The 18,769-nt window shown below is 36.0% G+C and overlaps 1 protein-coding gene across 3 annotated transcripts in view; it reads right to left on the minus strand.

Moving 5' to 3' along the window:
• ACBD6 (acyl-CoA binding domain containing 6) overlaps window positions 1-18,769 on the minus strand; it is a 194,458-nt gene that overhangs the window by 86,176 nt on the left and 89,513 nt on the right. For all 3 annotated transcript variants that reach the window (NM_001083783.1, XM_024976524.2, XM_024976523.2), the window contains 1 exon segment: window positions 10,441-10,530. In NM_001083783.1, the coding sequence (NP_001077252.1) occupies window positions 10,441-10,530 (90 nt within the window).

An 18,769-nucleotide genomic window follows, 5' to 3' on the forward strand; every position in this document is an offset into this window, starting at 1 on the left:
TATAATAGTATTCATCCTGTTTGGTGTTTGCTGAGCAAACCTAGATTTGTGATTTGGTGTGTATCATTAATTTGGAAAATGGCCAGTCATTCCAATATTTTTTCTGCTCTATTCACTCTTCTTCTGATATTCCACTTACATGTATGTTGCTGCTGCTGCTAAGTAGCGTCAGTCGTGTCTGACTCTGTGCGACCCCATAGACGGCAGCCCACCAGGCTTCCCCGTCCCTGGGATTCTCCAGGCAAGAACACTGGAGTGGGTTGCCATTTCCTTCTCCAATGCATGAAAGAGAAAAGTGAAAGTGAAGTCGCTCAGTAAGTGTCCGACTCTATGCGACACCATGGACTGCAGCCTACGAGTTACACCTTATAAAATTGTTCAAAAGGTCTCAGAAATGCTCTTTTTAGTTTTCTTTCATTCGTTTTTCTTTGTGCGGGTCAGTTTTGTAAGTTTTCACTAACATATCTTCAGGTTCACTGACTCTTTCCTCTGTTGTGTACAGTCTACTGAAGAGCCTAGCAGAAAAAGATCTCTATTCTTTCTCATTCTGTTTTTTAATTCTTTGCACTGTTCATTGAAGAAGGCCTTCTTATCTCTCCTTGATGTTCTCTGGAACCTGCATTCAGATGGGTATATCTTTCCCTTTCTCCCTTGTTTTTCACTTCTCTTCTTTCCTCAGCTATTTGTAAAGTGTCCTCAGACAACCACTTTGCTTTCTTGCATTTCTTTTTCTTTGGGATGGTTTTGATCACTGCCTCCCATACAATGTTATGAACCTCCATCCATAGCTGTTCATGTACTCTGTCTACCAGATCTAATTCCTTGAATCTATTCATGACTGCCACTCTATAGTTACAAGGGATTTGATCTAGGTCATACCTAAATGGTCTAGTGGTTTTCCCTACTTTCTTTAATTTAAGCCTGAATTTTGAAATGAGGAGCTCATGATCTGAGCCACAGTCACCTCTAGGTCTTGTGCTGACTGTATAGAGCTTCTCCATCTTCAGCTGCAAAGAATATAATCAATCTGATTTCAGTATTGACCATCTGGTGATGCCTACGTGTACAGTCATCTTTTGTGTTGTAGGAAGAGGGTGTTTACTATGACCAGTGTGTTCTCTTGGCAAAACTCTGTTAGCCTTTGCCCTGCTTCATTTTGTACTCCAAGGCCAAACTTGCCTGTTCCTCCAGGTACCTCATGACTTTCCTATTTTTGCATTCCAATCTCCTATGATGAAAAGGACATCTTTTTTTGGTGTCATTCTAGAGATCTTGTAGGTCTTCGTAGAACTCATCAACTTCAGCTTCTTTGACATTAGTGGTTGGGGCATGGACCTGGGTTACTGTGATGTCAAATGGTTTGCCTTGGAAATGAACCAAGATCATTCTGTCATTTTTGAGACTGCACCCACGTACTGCATTTTGGACTCTTTTTGACTATGAATGGAGGGCTACTCCATTTCTTCTAAGGGATTCTTGTCCAGAGAAGTAAACATATTGGTCATCTTAACTAAATTCACCCATTCCCATCCATTTTAGTTCACTGATTCCTAAGATGTCAGCGTTCACCCTTGCCATCTTCTGCTTGACCACATCCAATTTACCTTAATTCATGGACCTAACATTCCAGGTTCCTATGCTATATTTTTCTTTACAGCATCAGACTTTACTTTCATTAGCAGACACATCCACAACTGTGTGTTTTTCCACTTTGGCCCAACTGCTTCATTCTTTCTGGAGCAATTAGTAATTGCCCTCCACTCTTCCTCAGCAGCATACTGGACACCTTCTGACCTGTGGGGCTTATCTTCTGGTGTCAAATGAAACATCTGGATATCCATATGTAAAAGAATGAAGTCAGTCTCCTCTCTTACATCAAATACAGTTAATTCAAAATGAATCAAAGACCTAAATTTAAGAGATAACACTATAAAACTATTAGAAGGAAAAGGCTTAATCACTATGATCTCTAACAAGTCAATCGTTTCTTAAAAACAATACCAAAAACACAACAAAATTAAAAAATAGATAAATTAGGTTTCATCAAAATTGAAAATTTTGTGTTTTCAAAGAGGGTAGTATCAATCAAGTGAAATGACAATTCACTGAATGGAAGAAAATATTTATGTGCAATAATGTACTAAATGTCTTTAAAAATACACACACACACATATTATGTAAGTAGAGCAAATAAAGATGAGAAGGAAATGCACTCAAAATTTACAGAGGAGAGGATAAGGGCTTGGGCTTTAGAACCAAAACGACATTTTCAAGCCTAGACTTTATCACTTACTAGCTCTATGACTTCTGTTTCTTTATCACTAAAATGCAGATAATAATACACCTACATTATAGGATTGATGTGATGACTATACATAAAATGCCTGGTACACAGTAAATGCTAAAAAGCTGTTTTATATCTTATCCCTCCACCCCCACACATAATAGAGTCACAGATAGTTTTATTTATATACTTTTGTGCCCCTCACCCTCCCCGCCTGAATTCAAATCTATAGAGTTTGGAATCTATCCTATAAGCAATGCAGTCATTAGAGAGTTTTGAGTAGGTCAGCGACATAATAAATAGTAGCCTTAGAAGGGCTGTGTTAGCAGCAAAATGCCTGGTGAACTTGGGAAAGAGCAGACTTGGCCAAGAACCAGGAGGACAGCTCTGAGGTAGTGGGACTACTTCATCATTTTAAGCCCTACAACACTGGGATAAATCTAGAATGGTCACTATCCCCATTCTTTAAAATGTGTGTGTGTGTGTGTGTGTGTGTGTGTGTATTTCCCATTTATTTCATAAAACCACATAGGCATATAGAATTTCTTTTTTTCAGGTTTACTTATTCTTTCATTTCACAAGTATTCTTTTTTAAAATTGAGATATAACTGACATATAACATTTGTTTTAGGTATACAACAATGATTCAATTTTTGTATATATTACAAAATGGTCACCACAATAAATTTAGTTGAATCTCATATTTTCAAAATTTTCTTTAACACACAGTCACCAAAGTATTGTGTGGGAGGGCATGTTGCTCCATGCCATTATATAAATCGTAAATTCACATAATTTATACACCACAAAGTCCTCAGACATTTCAGTAACACTCAAAATATTCACCTTTTGAATTGCTTAATACCCAGTACAGAGTGCAGACGTTCAACACCATCGGTGCTCCTCTTCTCCAAACCCCACTTACTTCTTTCACGTTACTTTACGATAAATCTGAGAAGTCTAGCAATAAATCTTTAGCATTCAGATACTTTCAAATGTGCTTTTAGAGTAGTTTTAATCTTTCTTCAGGACTTAAAGATCAAATTTACTCAAGAGGTCTGAGGGGTACGTGTGTGTGTATTTAACCCATATCCTAATCTCAAATGTGGTTATGAACCCAACTTCCAGAGCTGAACTAAAAATCAATACCAAGCAGTGGAAAAGACAAAACTGTGTACATAATACTGCCAGATAACAAATGAAATCTATAAAGGATCTTTCTCAGAAATAAAATTAAAAGATTCAATTCCATCAGAGCCACAGAATGTAGAAACTGCAGTGCAATAAAAGTATATATGAGATATACTGAAAGGTAAAAATGACAGGAAAACACAGAGTAGACATTGACATATCTTTAATTACTACTCTGTTTCAGGCTAATGGTAAAAATTAGTCTTCAGATACTTGATAACATCAGCCTGTCTCTGCTGGGTTAGTACCAAGATCTGTAGCCAAGCAAATACTTCTAATAAAATTGATTTTCCTTTTTGGCAACCAATAGACCAGTCAATAATAATGTTGTTTAAGAAAGATTGAGTCATGAGGGAGATGAACATTTCCTTCCATTTACTATGTTTGTATTGTCTATATTTGAAAAGAGTTTTCAATAAGGAAACCAAAGAAGAAATTACAAGGGGAAAGCTATTTTGAGAGCAAATCTCCAAAAACCCTCTGATTTGGAAGCGTGTTAGCAACCCAAGCTGACAAAGCCAAAAGCAGTCCCTTATCTGAAGCTAGATCATATGGATCAGGATTGTCAATAACAAAGGAAAACCAAGGCTAGGAGCAACACAAAGTGGTCATATGACGACAAAGAGGGCAAGGGAAGGCATATAGTCCTGACTTATTCACCCTAAAAAGCTACATGGAACTTTTACTTTGCAGTGAAGTTTACTGCAAATACTCTTCACTATAAATAAAATACTCTTTACTATAGGTAAAGAGTATTCTATAAAACCACATATGGCAGTTTTTTATATTGTTTGTCTTATAATACTCAAACAAATAGAATACAAGAAACCCACGTGCAAAAATCTCAGCCTAAGCCTAAACTGGGGACACTTCCATCTAAAATACTACCCCTGACAATCCAAACCAAATTAAAGACATGAGTGCACCAATAAGTTTTTGTTTTGGTGGTAACTGGGGGAAGCAAGGGTTAGAAAGACAATTTCAGAGCTCACACAGAGAAACAGACAAGCAAAAATAACAGGAAATATTCTGAATACGTAATTAAGTAATCTATCCTGCCAGGTATTAAAACATATTTTGAAGCTACAATATTTAAAGCAGCATAGCACAAGTATGTGAGCAGAAAAAGAGGCAACAGAAGAACAGCTACAAACACGGTGAAATTCATAGATAAGTGAGAATATAAAAAGAAGACACTTCAAATCAGCAGAGAAAAGATTATTCAATCAACATTATTGGAACTGGCTAATCATCTGGACAAAAATAAAATTTCTATTACATACATGTGATCCTAATTCCAGATGGATCACAGAAATCATGAAGTGATAACAAGTATTAGAAGAAACATTTTAATAATTATTATATCACAAAGAAAGAGCTAATTTTCCTTAATACATAAAAGTTCTGAAACAAAGGAGAAAGAATTTTTTAAAAATTAGTTGTCTGCATTTTTTGAGTTTTTCCCTTTGTACATATACAACCTACAAAGAAAAAAAGTGAAATATATATGGTCTAAGGTTATGACTTTGATCTATGACTCAAAGCTAGGGAACTAGCCCAAGAAGAATGCACACAAGTCTAATGGGAAAAAAACATTTATTCTAATAAAATAACAAGGAAACCCAAAGGTTCTGGTAAATGCTTAGGCCTTTTCTGGTTCTCATGATTTATTTTTCTAACATTCTGTCAGCTTCTTTATAAGCTGATATTACTTTGTTCAATATTTACTGAGCAACATCTATATGTCAGACATCCAGGGTACTGGAGATAACCATACTCTAGCACTTGAATATGATGGTGATGAGGATGTAGACATGTACACGATGAATTACAATACACGGGGACTGCATTGTGGCAGCTCTTTGATGAGCTTAAGAACAGGGAGCACGATAAGAGACGGTGGAGATGTCTATCTGGGCAGAGTGAAGGAAGGCTTCCTGGAGGAAATGATATGTAAAATTAGGCCTAGGAGGGAGAATGAATAAGAGAGAAAACAGTATCTAAAAAGCCCAACAGGTGAGCAACGTGTCAAGTTCTTCAGAATCAGTGGAACTGATCGCCGCAGGGATGGTGCATAAGCTAGGAGTGTGTTGAGAAATAAGTGGAGAGGTAAGCAAAGCCCAGATCAAGAAGGGCTTCACAGGACAAAACACATTTAGATTTAATTTTAGAACAATAAAAGAAAATAAGAGAAATATTTGCAAATTAGCATCTTAAAAAGTCTCTCCAGATGAAAAGTGGGAAATACATCTAAGAACATCAAGATTAGAAGCAAGGATATGGTGGGTGCTGGCAATGTTGAAATAGAGAAGTGGGTAGATTTGAGATATACTTAGGAGACAGAACCTAGAGGACTTCAGCTGATCCCTAGAACACTGGGTGGATGTTGGTGCCAGTTATTGGGTGAGGATATAGACATGTACACGATGTGCTACGTTGGGAGTGGTAGTTGAGAGTAAGTTCCCCGGTGGTGCACTGCAGGAGGTGCACCAGACGTGGGTTTGATCATCGGGTCGGGAAGATCCCCTAGAGGAGGAAATGGCAAGCCACTCCAGTATTCTTGCCTGGAAAATTTTATGGACAGAGGAGCCTGGTAGGCTACAGTCCATAGGGTTACAAAGGCTCAGACACAACTGAGCATGCACTGCAAGTTTTAACCGTCTGAGAAGACAGGAAGAAATATACGTTGGTGCAACTACTGGCTGAGAAACATATTGTTGATAAAGATTTCTTCTATTTTGTCTGTGAAACAGGAGAAAATGTGAGAATAAGAAAGACCATTAAGACATGCCAGCCAAAATTAAAGACTGATACCATCATTTTTGATAGTATCAGGGATGGGTGATTTTGTCTTCCTAGCTTTGCCTAGAGCCAAAATGTAGATGTATAGAAGCCAGGCAACTGGATTAATCAGAATTAAAGTTTTGCCAGATGGTTACCATAGCTGAAAAATAGGGGATGGGAATAAAGTTGAACACAATAATAGCATGAGAGTGGACAAATGAGCTAAAATGGAAGAAGTAATCAGTCAAGGCACTAGGGATTTCCATAAGGTCAAATAAGATTTAGAGTGAAATGAACTGGAGAGTATAGTTAGAACCAAACATTTCAGACTTGATTAAAAGTTCAGGGTGAGGTCATGGGCTAAAGTGGAATGGATGTACATGACAACAAATATTATGAAAAGGAAAAGCATTTTTTATTTGACACACTAAATTAAAAAGCAAACTCCTGAATAAGACATGGATGCCCACTTTCACTATTTTATTCAACATAGTACTAGAAGACCTAGAGCAATTAGGCAAGAAAATGAAATAACAGACATCAAAACTGGAAAGGAAGAAGTAAAAATATCTTTGTTCATAGACAACATATGTTATATGCAGAAAATCTTTAAGCTTCCACAAAAAGCTGTTAGAACTATTAAGGAAATTCAGCAAAGTTGCAGGATATAAAATCAACACACAAAAACCGGTTGCATTTCTAAACACTAACAATGAATAATCAGAAAGTGAGATTTAGAAAACAGTTTCATTTACAGTAGTGGCAAAAAAGAATGAAATACTTTGGAATAGACCAAACCAAGGAGGCAAAAGAATTGTACACTGAAAATTATAAAATAGTTTTGAGATAAATTCTCTAATTTATTAGAGTCACTCACAAATAAAGAAAAGTCATTCCACGGACTGGAAGACTTAACCACTGTTAAAATGACAATATGAGTAGCCCTGCTTTTAAAAGTCTGCTTTATGCCACTTCACTTTACTAAAGACCTACCTTAGTACCTGGTTTTGCTAACCAAAAAAAAAAAAAAAAAAAGTCTAGAGGACTTTTGCTTTTACAAAAACAGGCAAAAAGCAAAATGAGCACTCAGTCTTCGTTTTGCAGCTGGCACTGTAGAGGAGTGCGCACTCAGAGCACCAAGAGCAGTGCTCCTCCTCCTCCTCCAGCAACTACGCTCTGCATCTCAGCACTAGGCCACCTTAACTTTTAACTGTGCCCGCGCCAGTGCTTTATCTCAGTTTATTTTGTGCATGCATTAGCAAGATGTGTCCTCAGGTAACTGCTTCTTCGCTTTCCATCATTTTGTCTTACAAAATGTTTCATTTGCTTTACTTTCAGAGAACAGGGGAAAACTGTACTCCCAAATTGCTCTACAGATTCAATGCCACCTCTATCAAAACCCCAATGACTTTTTTGTAAAAAAGAGAAAAATCCATCCTAAAATTCACATGGAAACACAAAGGACTCAGAACAGCCAAAAGTCTTGAAAAACAAGTTGGAAGTCTCACATTTCCTAATTTCAAAATTTACTACAAAGATATAGTAATTAAACCAGTGTTGTACCGGCATAAAGACAAACATATAGACAAATGGAATAGAATAGAGACCCCAAACTCTTGCATATATGGTCATATGGTTTTTGACAAGGGTGTCAGGACCATTTGGTGAAGAAAGGACCCAGTCTTTTCCACCTATGAATGGCCCTGGGAAAACTGAAAGTGCACATGCAAAAAAAAAAAAATGAAGCTGGACCCTTATGTAACCTTTGATTCAAAACAGGTCAAAAAACAGAGCTAAAATTTTAAAGCTCTTAAAGAAAATATGGGGGAAAAACTTCATGACATGGCATTTGGCAATGACTTCTTGGATATGACACCAAAAACACAGGCAACAAAAGGAAAAAGAGAGTGAACTTCCTCAAAATTTTAAGCTGCTGTGTATCAAAGGACACTATTATCAGCAGCGTGCAGGACCACCCACAGAATAAGAGAAAATATTCGTAAACTGTGTATATGATAAGGGACTGATACTCAGAATATCTGAGTCAGAAAGATCCCCTGGAGAAGGAAATGGCAACCTACTTCTGTGTTCTTGTCTGGGAAATCCCATGGACAGAGGAGCCTGGCAGGCTACAGGTCCATGGAGTTGCAAAGAGTCAGACATGATTGAGTGAGTAACACACCTTACAACTTAACAATAAAAAACCCCAAACAACTCAGTTAAAGAGTGGGCAAAGGACATGAACAGACATTTCTCCAAAGAAGATGAACGTATGGCCAATATTAACTGGTCAGCATTAATCATGTTCAGCATCATTAATCATTAGGAAAATGCAAATCAAAACCACAATGAGATATCACTTCACATCCACCAGGATGGCTAATATCAAAAATACAGAAACTAACAAGTGTTGGTAAGGATGTGGAGAAACTGGAATATCTGTGCATTGCTGACGGGAAGGTAAAATGGTGCAGCCACTGTGGAAATGGTATGGTGATCCTCAGAACATTAAAGAGTTACCATATGATCCAGCAATTCCACTTCTGGATATATACTCAAAAGAAGTGAAAGCAAAGACTCAAAACAAACATTTGCTACTCATATTCACAGAGGTATTAATCACAATAGCCAGAAGGTGAAAGTAACCTGGATGTCTGTAGATGGATATTTGGATAAACAAAATATGGTATATACATACAATGCAACATTATTGAGTTTTAAAAAGGGAAAAAATTCTGCCACATGGTACGACACGGATGAACCTTGAAGACATTATGCTAAATGAAATAAGCCAGTCACAAAAGGACAAATACTGTATGATTCTACTTATATGATGTCTCTAGAGTAGTCAATTCATGAAGAGAGAGAGTAGAATGGTGGTTGCTAGGGTTATGGGGGGGCGGGGGAATGGGGAGTTACCTATGTGTACAGAGTTTCTAGGGGTGCATGGTAAATCTTAATAATCATGAATTTGGCAATTGTTGCTTAGGTATGACACCAAAAGCACAACCAACAAAAGAAAACAGATATGCCGACCTTCATCAAAACTGAAAACTTCATGTGCGCCACAGGACACTATGAGGAAGTGAGAAGACAACCCCCAGAAAGGGAGAAGATATTTGCAAACCATACATCTGATAATGCTTTAAGGTCCAGAATATAAGAACTTTTACTTCTTAAATATAAAAAAGCCCCTCAGTTTAAAAAAGGGCAAAACACTTGAATAGACATTTTTCCAAAGAAGATAGACAAGCTGTTAACAAGTACATGAAAAAATACTCACTGGGGAAATGCAAATCCAAATCATACTCTGATGAGATCACCACACCCCACTAGAATGGCTATTAAACAAGAAAATAACGAGTATCGGTGAAGAAGTGGAAATACTGAAACACTCTTCAATTGCATCGCTGGTGGGAATGTAAAATTGTGTGGCTCCTGTAGAAAACTGTTTGGAGTTTCCTCAAAAAGTTAAACATCAAATTACCATATAGGAAATTCTCCTCCTAGGTACAGAACCAATAGCACTGAAAACAAGTTTTGAACAAAAACATGTATGCAAATTGTTCACAGCAATTATTCACAATTGCCAAAAGGTGAAAACAACTCAATTACCCATCAGTTGATGAAGGATAAAAGTGTGTTCTATACATACAATAGAATATAACTTAGTCATAAAAAGGAAAGAAGTGCAATTACATGGATAATAATGTGCTACAACATGGATAATCTCTGAAAACATGCCCGTGAAAGAAGCCAGAGCCAAAGACCACATACTTTATGATCCCATTTATATGAAATATCCAGAACAGGCAAATCCATCGAAACAGAAAGATTAGTTGTTGCTAAGATCTGGAATGGAAGGGAAATAGGGAGTGACAACTTGATGGGTACAAACTGTCCTTGTCCTTCTGGGGCGATGAAAATGTTAGGACAAGACCGTAGCGATGGCTACACATTGTTAAATATACTAACGCCACTGGACTGTACACTTTAAAACCGTTAGTACAGTAAATTTTACTTTATATAGATTTTACCTCATTTTTAAAAAATGTTCCCTTTTCATTACCCTTCAGTTCAGTTCAGTGGTCAAACAGGAGATGACAAGAGTGAACATGGACATTCTAGGAATCAGCGAACTAAGATGGACTGGAATGGGTGAATTTTCTCATCGCTCTTACCTGACAGTTAATATCAGCTCTATATTGTAGCAAGACTGTGACTAGTTCCTTATGTCCTCGATCACAAGCCCAGTGGAGTAGAGTTCTGCCCTAAAACACAGAAAAAGACAAATGAATTTGTTAATCCAGCTGTGGGCCATACAAAAGACATAAGGTCTTAAGAAAGATACAGAAATAAGTAAAAATATAGGTTAACTATTCTAAGAATGATTCACATAAAATGTTCTATGGGAAAAGCAGTAAATGAAAACAACAGGAATTCCTGAGTTATACTTTGGGGATCTGTTAGATACGAGCCCAGTGACTTTCTTCAGACTGATCAGTTTCTTTATCCACAGAGTGGGGATAAGGATAATACTAACAACAATAATACCAGTAATATTTATTGAATGTATGAACTACACGATAATACTTAGTAAATTTTAAAGTACTTTGATGAAATGAAAGAGATTAATTTTAAATTATTATGTTCACTTTTGGTGAAACAACTGTTATGAATTAAAAAAAAAAAAAACGGTACTTAAACCTAGGTAGAGATCATAATCTGAATGTAATATATCTAAATTTACTCAAGTTTATTCCATAAAATGTAAGAAAATGTAATCACAAGCATTTCCCCTTCATAGCCCAAATTTACACCCTGAAATATCCCCCAAACATTAGTACAAGTCTACTAGCATTTAACTTCAAATGTTGACCATGAAAGCCACTTGTAAAACAGAATAGACAATTAACTGTTAGGAGACAGCGTACTAAATATTAAACAATTTTAACTATTGTCTACCAAAGACAAACACTATCGACGTGTTAATTCTTTTCTCTACTGTCAGAAAATCTTGGCTTAGTTAACAAAAGGAGCCTAATTGGTCCAAAGAACAAACAAAACCCCCAAAGCTAAGGGCTTTTCTGAAGAAATGAGTGATTATGGCTTAACACTACTTTTTGAGGGTGGTACTGATGTTGTCATTTTTAAAAGAATGGAATGTTTTTTCACATTAAGTTGAAATCCCTGCTTTATGTCATTTTAGAAACGATTTAAACAGATATAAGCTAGGACAAAGAGGACTTAAAAAGCACCTTTGAAGAAAGCTTTTCTTAACCAATTACATTCTTCATCTTTCAGACTCTCTTCACATACCTATTCGTTCAACTAATTAACCAGGAGCTATTCTTGAAAAAAAATAAACAACAACAAAAACCCCAAGACAGACAACTTCTTCCTTAAAAATCATCCTTTCCTTTTTCTTTCATTTGCTCAATTTATTTTTACTTACCTGTGAATATCTGTTTTGTATGCAAAATGCAAAGGAGAAGGGAAGTAGAAAATTTTTAAATGTGGGCAAATCAGTCACACTTTATTGTAACAGCAAAACCACTTAGTTAATTATTAGTTCAGAGCCCACTAATAATTTTTTTAAATGGAGACAATTCTAAAAGCCAAATAAAAAATGTATTGTTGATAGAGAACAGTGTTGCCTATGTTAAATGTTCCCCAGCTCTAATGTGTACTGATTTACTGTTACTGGGGCACTCATTTTACAACCCTCCATATGAATAATTAGATATTCTAATTTGATTCTCAGAACAAATACCAATGTGTAAAGTATTTTATAATTCAATATAACTGTTTCACAGCTTTTATACTAAACTAATCAGGTAAAATGTCAAAGTCTGTATTATTTCTAGTTCTAATTTTAAGGGTACTAAATTAATGGCTATCAAATTATTAACAAGAATCACCATATAGTTAAATAATGTGTGATACACTTACATAGGGCACCTACCAGAACTACCTAATAGTTAAGTAAGAAAACATAATATATCTAGTATTTTTACTGTAAGATGTACAGATAATTTCTATTTCCCAACAAGATTCCTGACTTCTCCTTAGGTTTAACCCAATAGGGTTCCACTGAGTAATGCTAAAATATAAATCCTTAGCTGTTTCAGTGCGGAAGCAGACAAGCAACACATTTTACTGTTAATGGGGAGTTATATTTTAAATTTTCCATGTGTGGTGCCAAAAATTTACTTTAGGGAAACACCTATGACTGGACCTCAGTAGTGATTTTCACATTGGAGATATTTTCCAGAAGGGTGGCACTCGTATAGCAATGTTTTAAGGAGGACGATGTGCTCTCAGACATTTACACTCTGCTTTTTAACAGGTTTTTTGACCTGCGATGTAATTAATTTTTGTAACGCATTATTTTAATGGTACACTAATTAACCTTGAATTAGAATGTATTCTCTGACAATGACTTTCTACAGAAGTGCTGAAGACAGCTACATTAAGACCACCTAATGATTAATATTTTTATGCGGTATTGAGCTCAAAAACAAGAGCAGGATTAAACATACTTGTAAATAAGCATACATAAATCAGGCTTTGGAATTTTTACCTTCAAAAGTTCCTGCATTTAAATGAACAAAGACCAGCATACCCAGGTATCCGTATGTGATAACTCTTTACTTCTTCACATTACAGAGGTCCTGTAAACATACTCTACTTTAAGATTACTGGCTCAAGTAATACATAATCAGGAATTTGCAGAGATGCTATCCTTATAACCCGTACTGATGAAATCAGTAAATAAACACCTGTGGTTCTGTCCTTTCTTTTTGTTAACCACAAATATACTTGGATCAATATAGTACAATTTTTAAATTTATTAAATTGAGATACTGGATTCCATAATTTCTTTTCCAGAAGGAAAACCACCAACTAGGTACACATCATAGTTGTTTAAAGATTTTATACAAACTTATGAGATATTTTACCTACTTTTATATGTAATTGTTTTATCATCTATGAATGATATAATCTCTTGCAAATTTTCAAGTTAAAATTTATTTTTACTGTTACCACTAAAACTGACAACTGTTTCTTTGCTTTGAGTTTTAATAACTTCTGAAAAAATATCCCAGAAGTATTTAGGACATAAGTGGGGGAAGCCATTATTAAAAGGAATCTTTGTTAGGCCACCAGAAGACAATAAGTACTGTTTGGAAAGCTCTGGATATATTCTGGAATTCAAATACAGTAAAACATGGGGTCAGGGGGAGAGAGTTCCCATCTATTAACCAAGGGTGCAGATACCGTCTTCCCTCAGACAGATGAATGAGTAAAGTGCTTTGAGAGTGCAGGGTGGCAGCTAACCTATTAAGTAGTATTACTTTCATACCTTCTGGAAAATACAGAGTGGGTCTTAATATTTTAAATGCTCCTTTGATATCCTTGGTTACTTGTCCTTAAACCATGAAGTATTTTTAAAATTACATTTCCTCCTGGATATCACAAATTAAATGAAAAGAGATAGTATTATAAAGTGAATCTTGATGTTCTTATGGTATTTTGAGAATAGATACAAAGCATGTACACCATATACACAGTAGATGAAAACATGGCAAAGATGGTATGTTTAAATTTGTGAGTTGCCATTGTATCAAAGATTGTATAGGATGGTGGTGGTGGTTTACTCGCTAAGTCAAGTCTGGCTCTTGCGACCCCATGGACTGTAGCCTGCCAGGCTCCTCTGTCCATGGGATTCTCCAGGCAAGAATACTGGATCGGGTTGCTATTTGCTTCTCCAGGGGATCTTCCCCACCCAGGAATTGAACCTGGGTCTCCTGCATTGCAGGCAGATTCTTTACTGACTGAGCTCCGAGGGAAGCCACTGTATAGGATAATACAGTCTAATTACTCAGTGAAATACTGTAAACAGGTCACCTTGAATTTCTCTCTCCAAAAAAACTGGGTTTCAATTTACAGTTGATTGACTTCAGCTACCAATAACCTGTAATGTCTGTCTCCTCTCTCTTATCCCTATCTTCTACCCTTTGCTGCTGCTGGTAAAGCATCTGGATACAGTGACAACTCCCCCACCTGCCACCACCAGAAACTACACAAAGCCCTACTGCCACCCGCCTCTCAAGAGTAAACCAACAGTGTTCTTTCAAAAACTCAGACAGCGGTAGTATCGGGAGGCAGTTTACAGTCTCAAGATGTGACTAGCATGGAAGCTAATACACATTTAAAGTAAGTGAATACTTTATTTTGTTCACTTGCTAGGACCTAAGGTAAAAAGAAATGGTGTTGCTGAGCTATCAGGGAATGCAGAAGGACTTTACATACACTACTCTAAAAGATCCCTTTATAAGCATTTACTAAGCCATAATGTTAGAAACTAAAGGGTCAAGGAGTAAGCAATGGAGATATTACTTCATCCTGTATAAAGTAATAAGTAATCCAGTGATCATAATAAGGTAGCCAGATGTCATCATAAGACAATGGATAAATACACGATATATTCATGGTCATATGATGGAATATTACTCAGCAATAAAAATGAAGGGAAATAGTGACCTATACAACAATATCAATGACCCAAAAACCTTATGTTAAATGAAAGAAGCCTTATAAAAATAAGTGCATTTTATGATTTTACCTATAAAGTTCTAGAACAGGCAAAAACCAACATATGGTAGAAGAATTAGAAAACAGTGATTACCTTTGTGGGATGAGGAGAAAGAACCAGCTGAGAAGAGGCATGAGGGAATTTTCTAGGGTGACAGAAATGTTCTATATCTTGATAGGAGTTTCGGTTACACAGGTACATGCATTTGTCAATATTAATTGAAAAAAGTGAAAGTGAAGTCTCTCAGTTGTGTCTGACTCTTTGCAACCCTATGGGCTGTAGCCTGCCAGGCTCCTTCTCTGTCCATGAGATTTTCCAGGCAAGAATACTGGAGTGGGTTGCCATTTTCTTCTCCAGGGGATCTTCCCGACCCAGGGATCAAACTCAGGTCTCCCACATTGCAGGCAGACTCTTTACTCTCTGAGCCATGAGGGAATACCACATAAAGATTAACTTTTGCAAGTGATGAAGGAGCTTAATGAAACAGGCTTGAACCCAGGTATCCTGCATTGCAGGCAGATTCTTTACCAGCTGAGCCACAAGGGAAGTCCAAGAATACTGGAGTGGGTAGCCTATCCCTTCTCCAGTGGATCTTCCCGACCAGGAATCGAACTGGGGTCTCCTGCATTGCAGGCAGATTCTTTACCAACTGCGCTATTATTGTATATACATTTTACATTAAGAGAAAAACCAGACTAATGCTGATCTCTGTTTAATGATATATATACTGAAGCATTTAGAAGAAAATGTATTGTCTATAAAACACTCCGAAACACAACCAAAAAAGTAAGATAGATTGACAGATGGATAAAGAGATGGCTAAATACTGATAAAGCAAACATATATAGTAAAATCTCAGTGGTAGAATCTAGTGATAGGAATACATATGTCCACTGTAAAATTCTTTCAACTTTCTGGTTCCTTCAAATTAATGTTAATCAACTACACAACCAAAATAACATATATTCAAGTGTAGAAAGTTATTTAAGAGAATACACTTTTACTTCCTTTCTTAAATAAAAGCATAAATTTATCCTCAATTCACTGGCTCTGCCTCTTAAGACCTTTTGCTTCTTTGTTAGGTTAATAATGTCAGGTTTTGCCAGATTTTGCATCAGTTTCTCAACCCAAAAGCAAGTAAATTGTATTCTGACATGAGCCACAAATTTAAAACAAAGCAAGTAAAGAAAGGAATAGTCAAGAGAAAAGTGACCTTCTTCAAAGTATTTGAAAGAATCTGTAAGTATATGGAAAGTGGTAATTTTTTTACCACTTTTTATACTTTTGATGGTAATTTTATACCTTCAAAATGAAAGAAAAGAAAGAAGAAGCAGCTCAATAAAAGAGGGATTTGGGGAGCGCATTAGATAAGAATCTACGGGAAACTAATAAATTGTATAAATGCTTCGGGCAGGGGGGCACTGATGATAGATACACTGGAATGATGTCATCTAATTTGTCCAAATATTATTCCATTGCTAAATTTAACAAGTTTAAATTAATATAAAAGTTTAAAATACACAGTAATAAGCATGTATTTAGCATCTGCTGATATGGCACTGATCTAAGAAACAATGTGTATGACAAGAACAGTGCAGACATAAAATGTGCCTGAATTGATAAGAAATATTCTGTTCATAACAAGTATACTTTACAAATTATTTAAATCAGCCAAGATATTTTCTTGAAAAACCTTTAAATATGTGGCATGTGTGAAGAGTTATATTAATATGACTCAAAAATAAAAATTGAAGCACCATTTAAAAAATTTAAAAGCTCTTACATTTCTCTTCATATTACCTATACTGCAGTTTTCAAACATTTCTGCAAATCATTAAAAACTTTAATAAAAGCTGTAATATAAATAAAAAATGAGTACATATAACACCATGATGCTATAAACTTAGAACGTGAAACATCTGATATATAGATAGTGTCCTGAAAAGTAAGTATAACTACAAAACTTTTTCTTTTACCTAAAATATAAACAATGTCCTAACTACTGTATCAGTAGGAAACACTATGTGCTGAATAATTTTCTCAAGTTAGAAATGTATAACTTACTAATAATATATTAGCAGCAATTACAACTTAAATGACACACACCAGGAACTATACATAAAATGACTTCATTATAAAATAGGAATATTTTACTTAAAAAGGATTTTATATATATGTTCATGTGCTATGATAGCTATAGATTCAAATCTAATCATTTTAGGCAATAGTAATATTTATTTCAATATATGGGGTACAAATACAGCTTATCATATTATGACTATTATTAAATTTCTTTATGTGCTCACAGATTCACTTAAATTCACATTTTAAGTGCAATAAATGTAATTTTTAATCATCTTAGGGAAAGACTGAAATTGCAGTGAATCTGCTGGGTGGATATTTTAAATAAAGTCATACACCATCCCATAGAATCTTAGGCAATCAGTAGTGAAATATCTCAAGTTCAAATATTAGATAGACAAACACCAGAAAAACTAGATGTCCTTTCAAAATTTTAATTGTTACCCAACCTATTATAGTAGGGAAATGACTTTTTTCTGATAAAGAGGTTAAAAGTATTTATCTAGAAAGTTAACTTTAAGATTATATACTCTTAGTCCACCATCAAAGCTTACAAAGTTGTTTCATTTGCTAGAGCTTTAAATGTCATGAAGCAGTACCCTTTATTTCATTTAGGATGTTAAGTTTGATTCTAATTTTAAGCTCCCATTTCCCTCATGTTCTAAAATTAATTCATACAAATCCCTGATTAATAATAAAAGGGCTTGCCATCAGTATTCAAAGCCTAGCCTGAGTTGTCATGGCTGAAAGGGCAGAAATCTGCTTGGAGCAATGAGAGAACCCAACTGAATTCAGGGTGTCTCAGTCTATGAATGTGTAAGCACTTCATCTGTTCATGGAAACACAATGTTCTGGCAGGCTGGGGGCAAAGGTAGCTGCGTGGGTAACAGACTGGAAGACCTGGGAAACTGTACTGTATCAAAGTCACTAAATGAGGGAAGCAAGGCAAAATTTTACAAGGCTTTCTTTCATTTTCACACATAAAAAATGGTGTTGTTTAGTGTAAGCCATTTGTGTTCTAGACATTTATTTTATCCCTATTACTGCTGTCCAGTGATCTCTGCAGAGGTCACATGTGAATGTAACTATTTTATAAAAGAAAGTGTTGCAAGTCAGAGCATAACACTAGCAGGGCTGACTGGAAACTGATTATCCTTCTTAAATCCAGTGGTGAAAAGAACACTCTCTCAGAACTACATTTCACTCTTTTAGACTCAGCAGTTGTATGTATTTGAACAAGTAACATGTACATATCTGAAGCAGTTCTTGTCTGAAAAATAAGGATAACCTTTCAGAGCTGTTGTGAAGACAACATGGTAAAAAAAAGTGGAAGTACCTTACAGACTTGTAAATGTGGTTAAAGTACTCTGTAAACTGTAACCCGCCCTGTATAAAAGTCATTTGAAAGATGGAGAATTCTAATAGGGATCATATAGTACACACACAATCATTTCCAGTGAAAAAGTGACCTTGAAAAGTTAAATGGGCTTCTGGTTTCCAGTTCCACATATAAAGAGCTAGGAAGTTGCCACTCCACCTTAACAACAAACAAAAAGCTGAAGAGACTGAAAAATCAACGATTCTTCTTGGATCCATACGAGACAGGAGTCTCAGGGGAAACCACTGCCCCTGAGACTAGAGAGAGATAAGTGAGCCCGACAGCCTGGAGCACAGCCTTTCAAGTGGAAACCACCCGGGGAGCCAGTCCAGGTAGGAACACCTGGCTATGAGTGATAAACCGCCGGAGGCTCAGTGCAGACAACTCTGAGGGTTAAAACTCCAAAGGCATCTACTCAACTCCTCCAAACACACACCCCCAATAACGTGAG

Source organism: Bos taurus, chromosome 16 (assembly GCF_002263795.3).
Source record: "Bos taurus isolate L1 Dominette 01449 registration number 42190680 breed Hereford chromosome 16, ARS-UCD2.0, whole genome shotgun sequence".
Lineage (NCBI taxonomy): Eukaryota > Metazoa > Chordata > Mammalia > Artiodactyla > Bovidae > Bos > Bos taurus.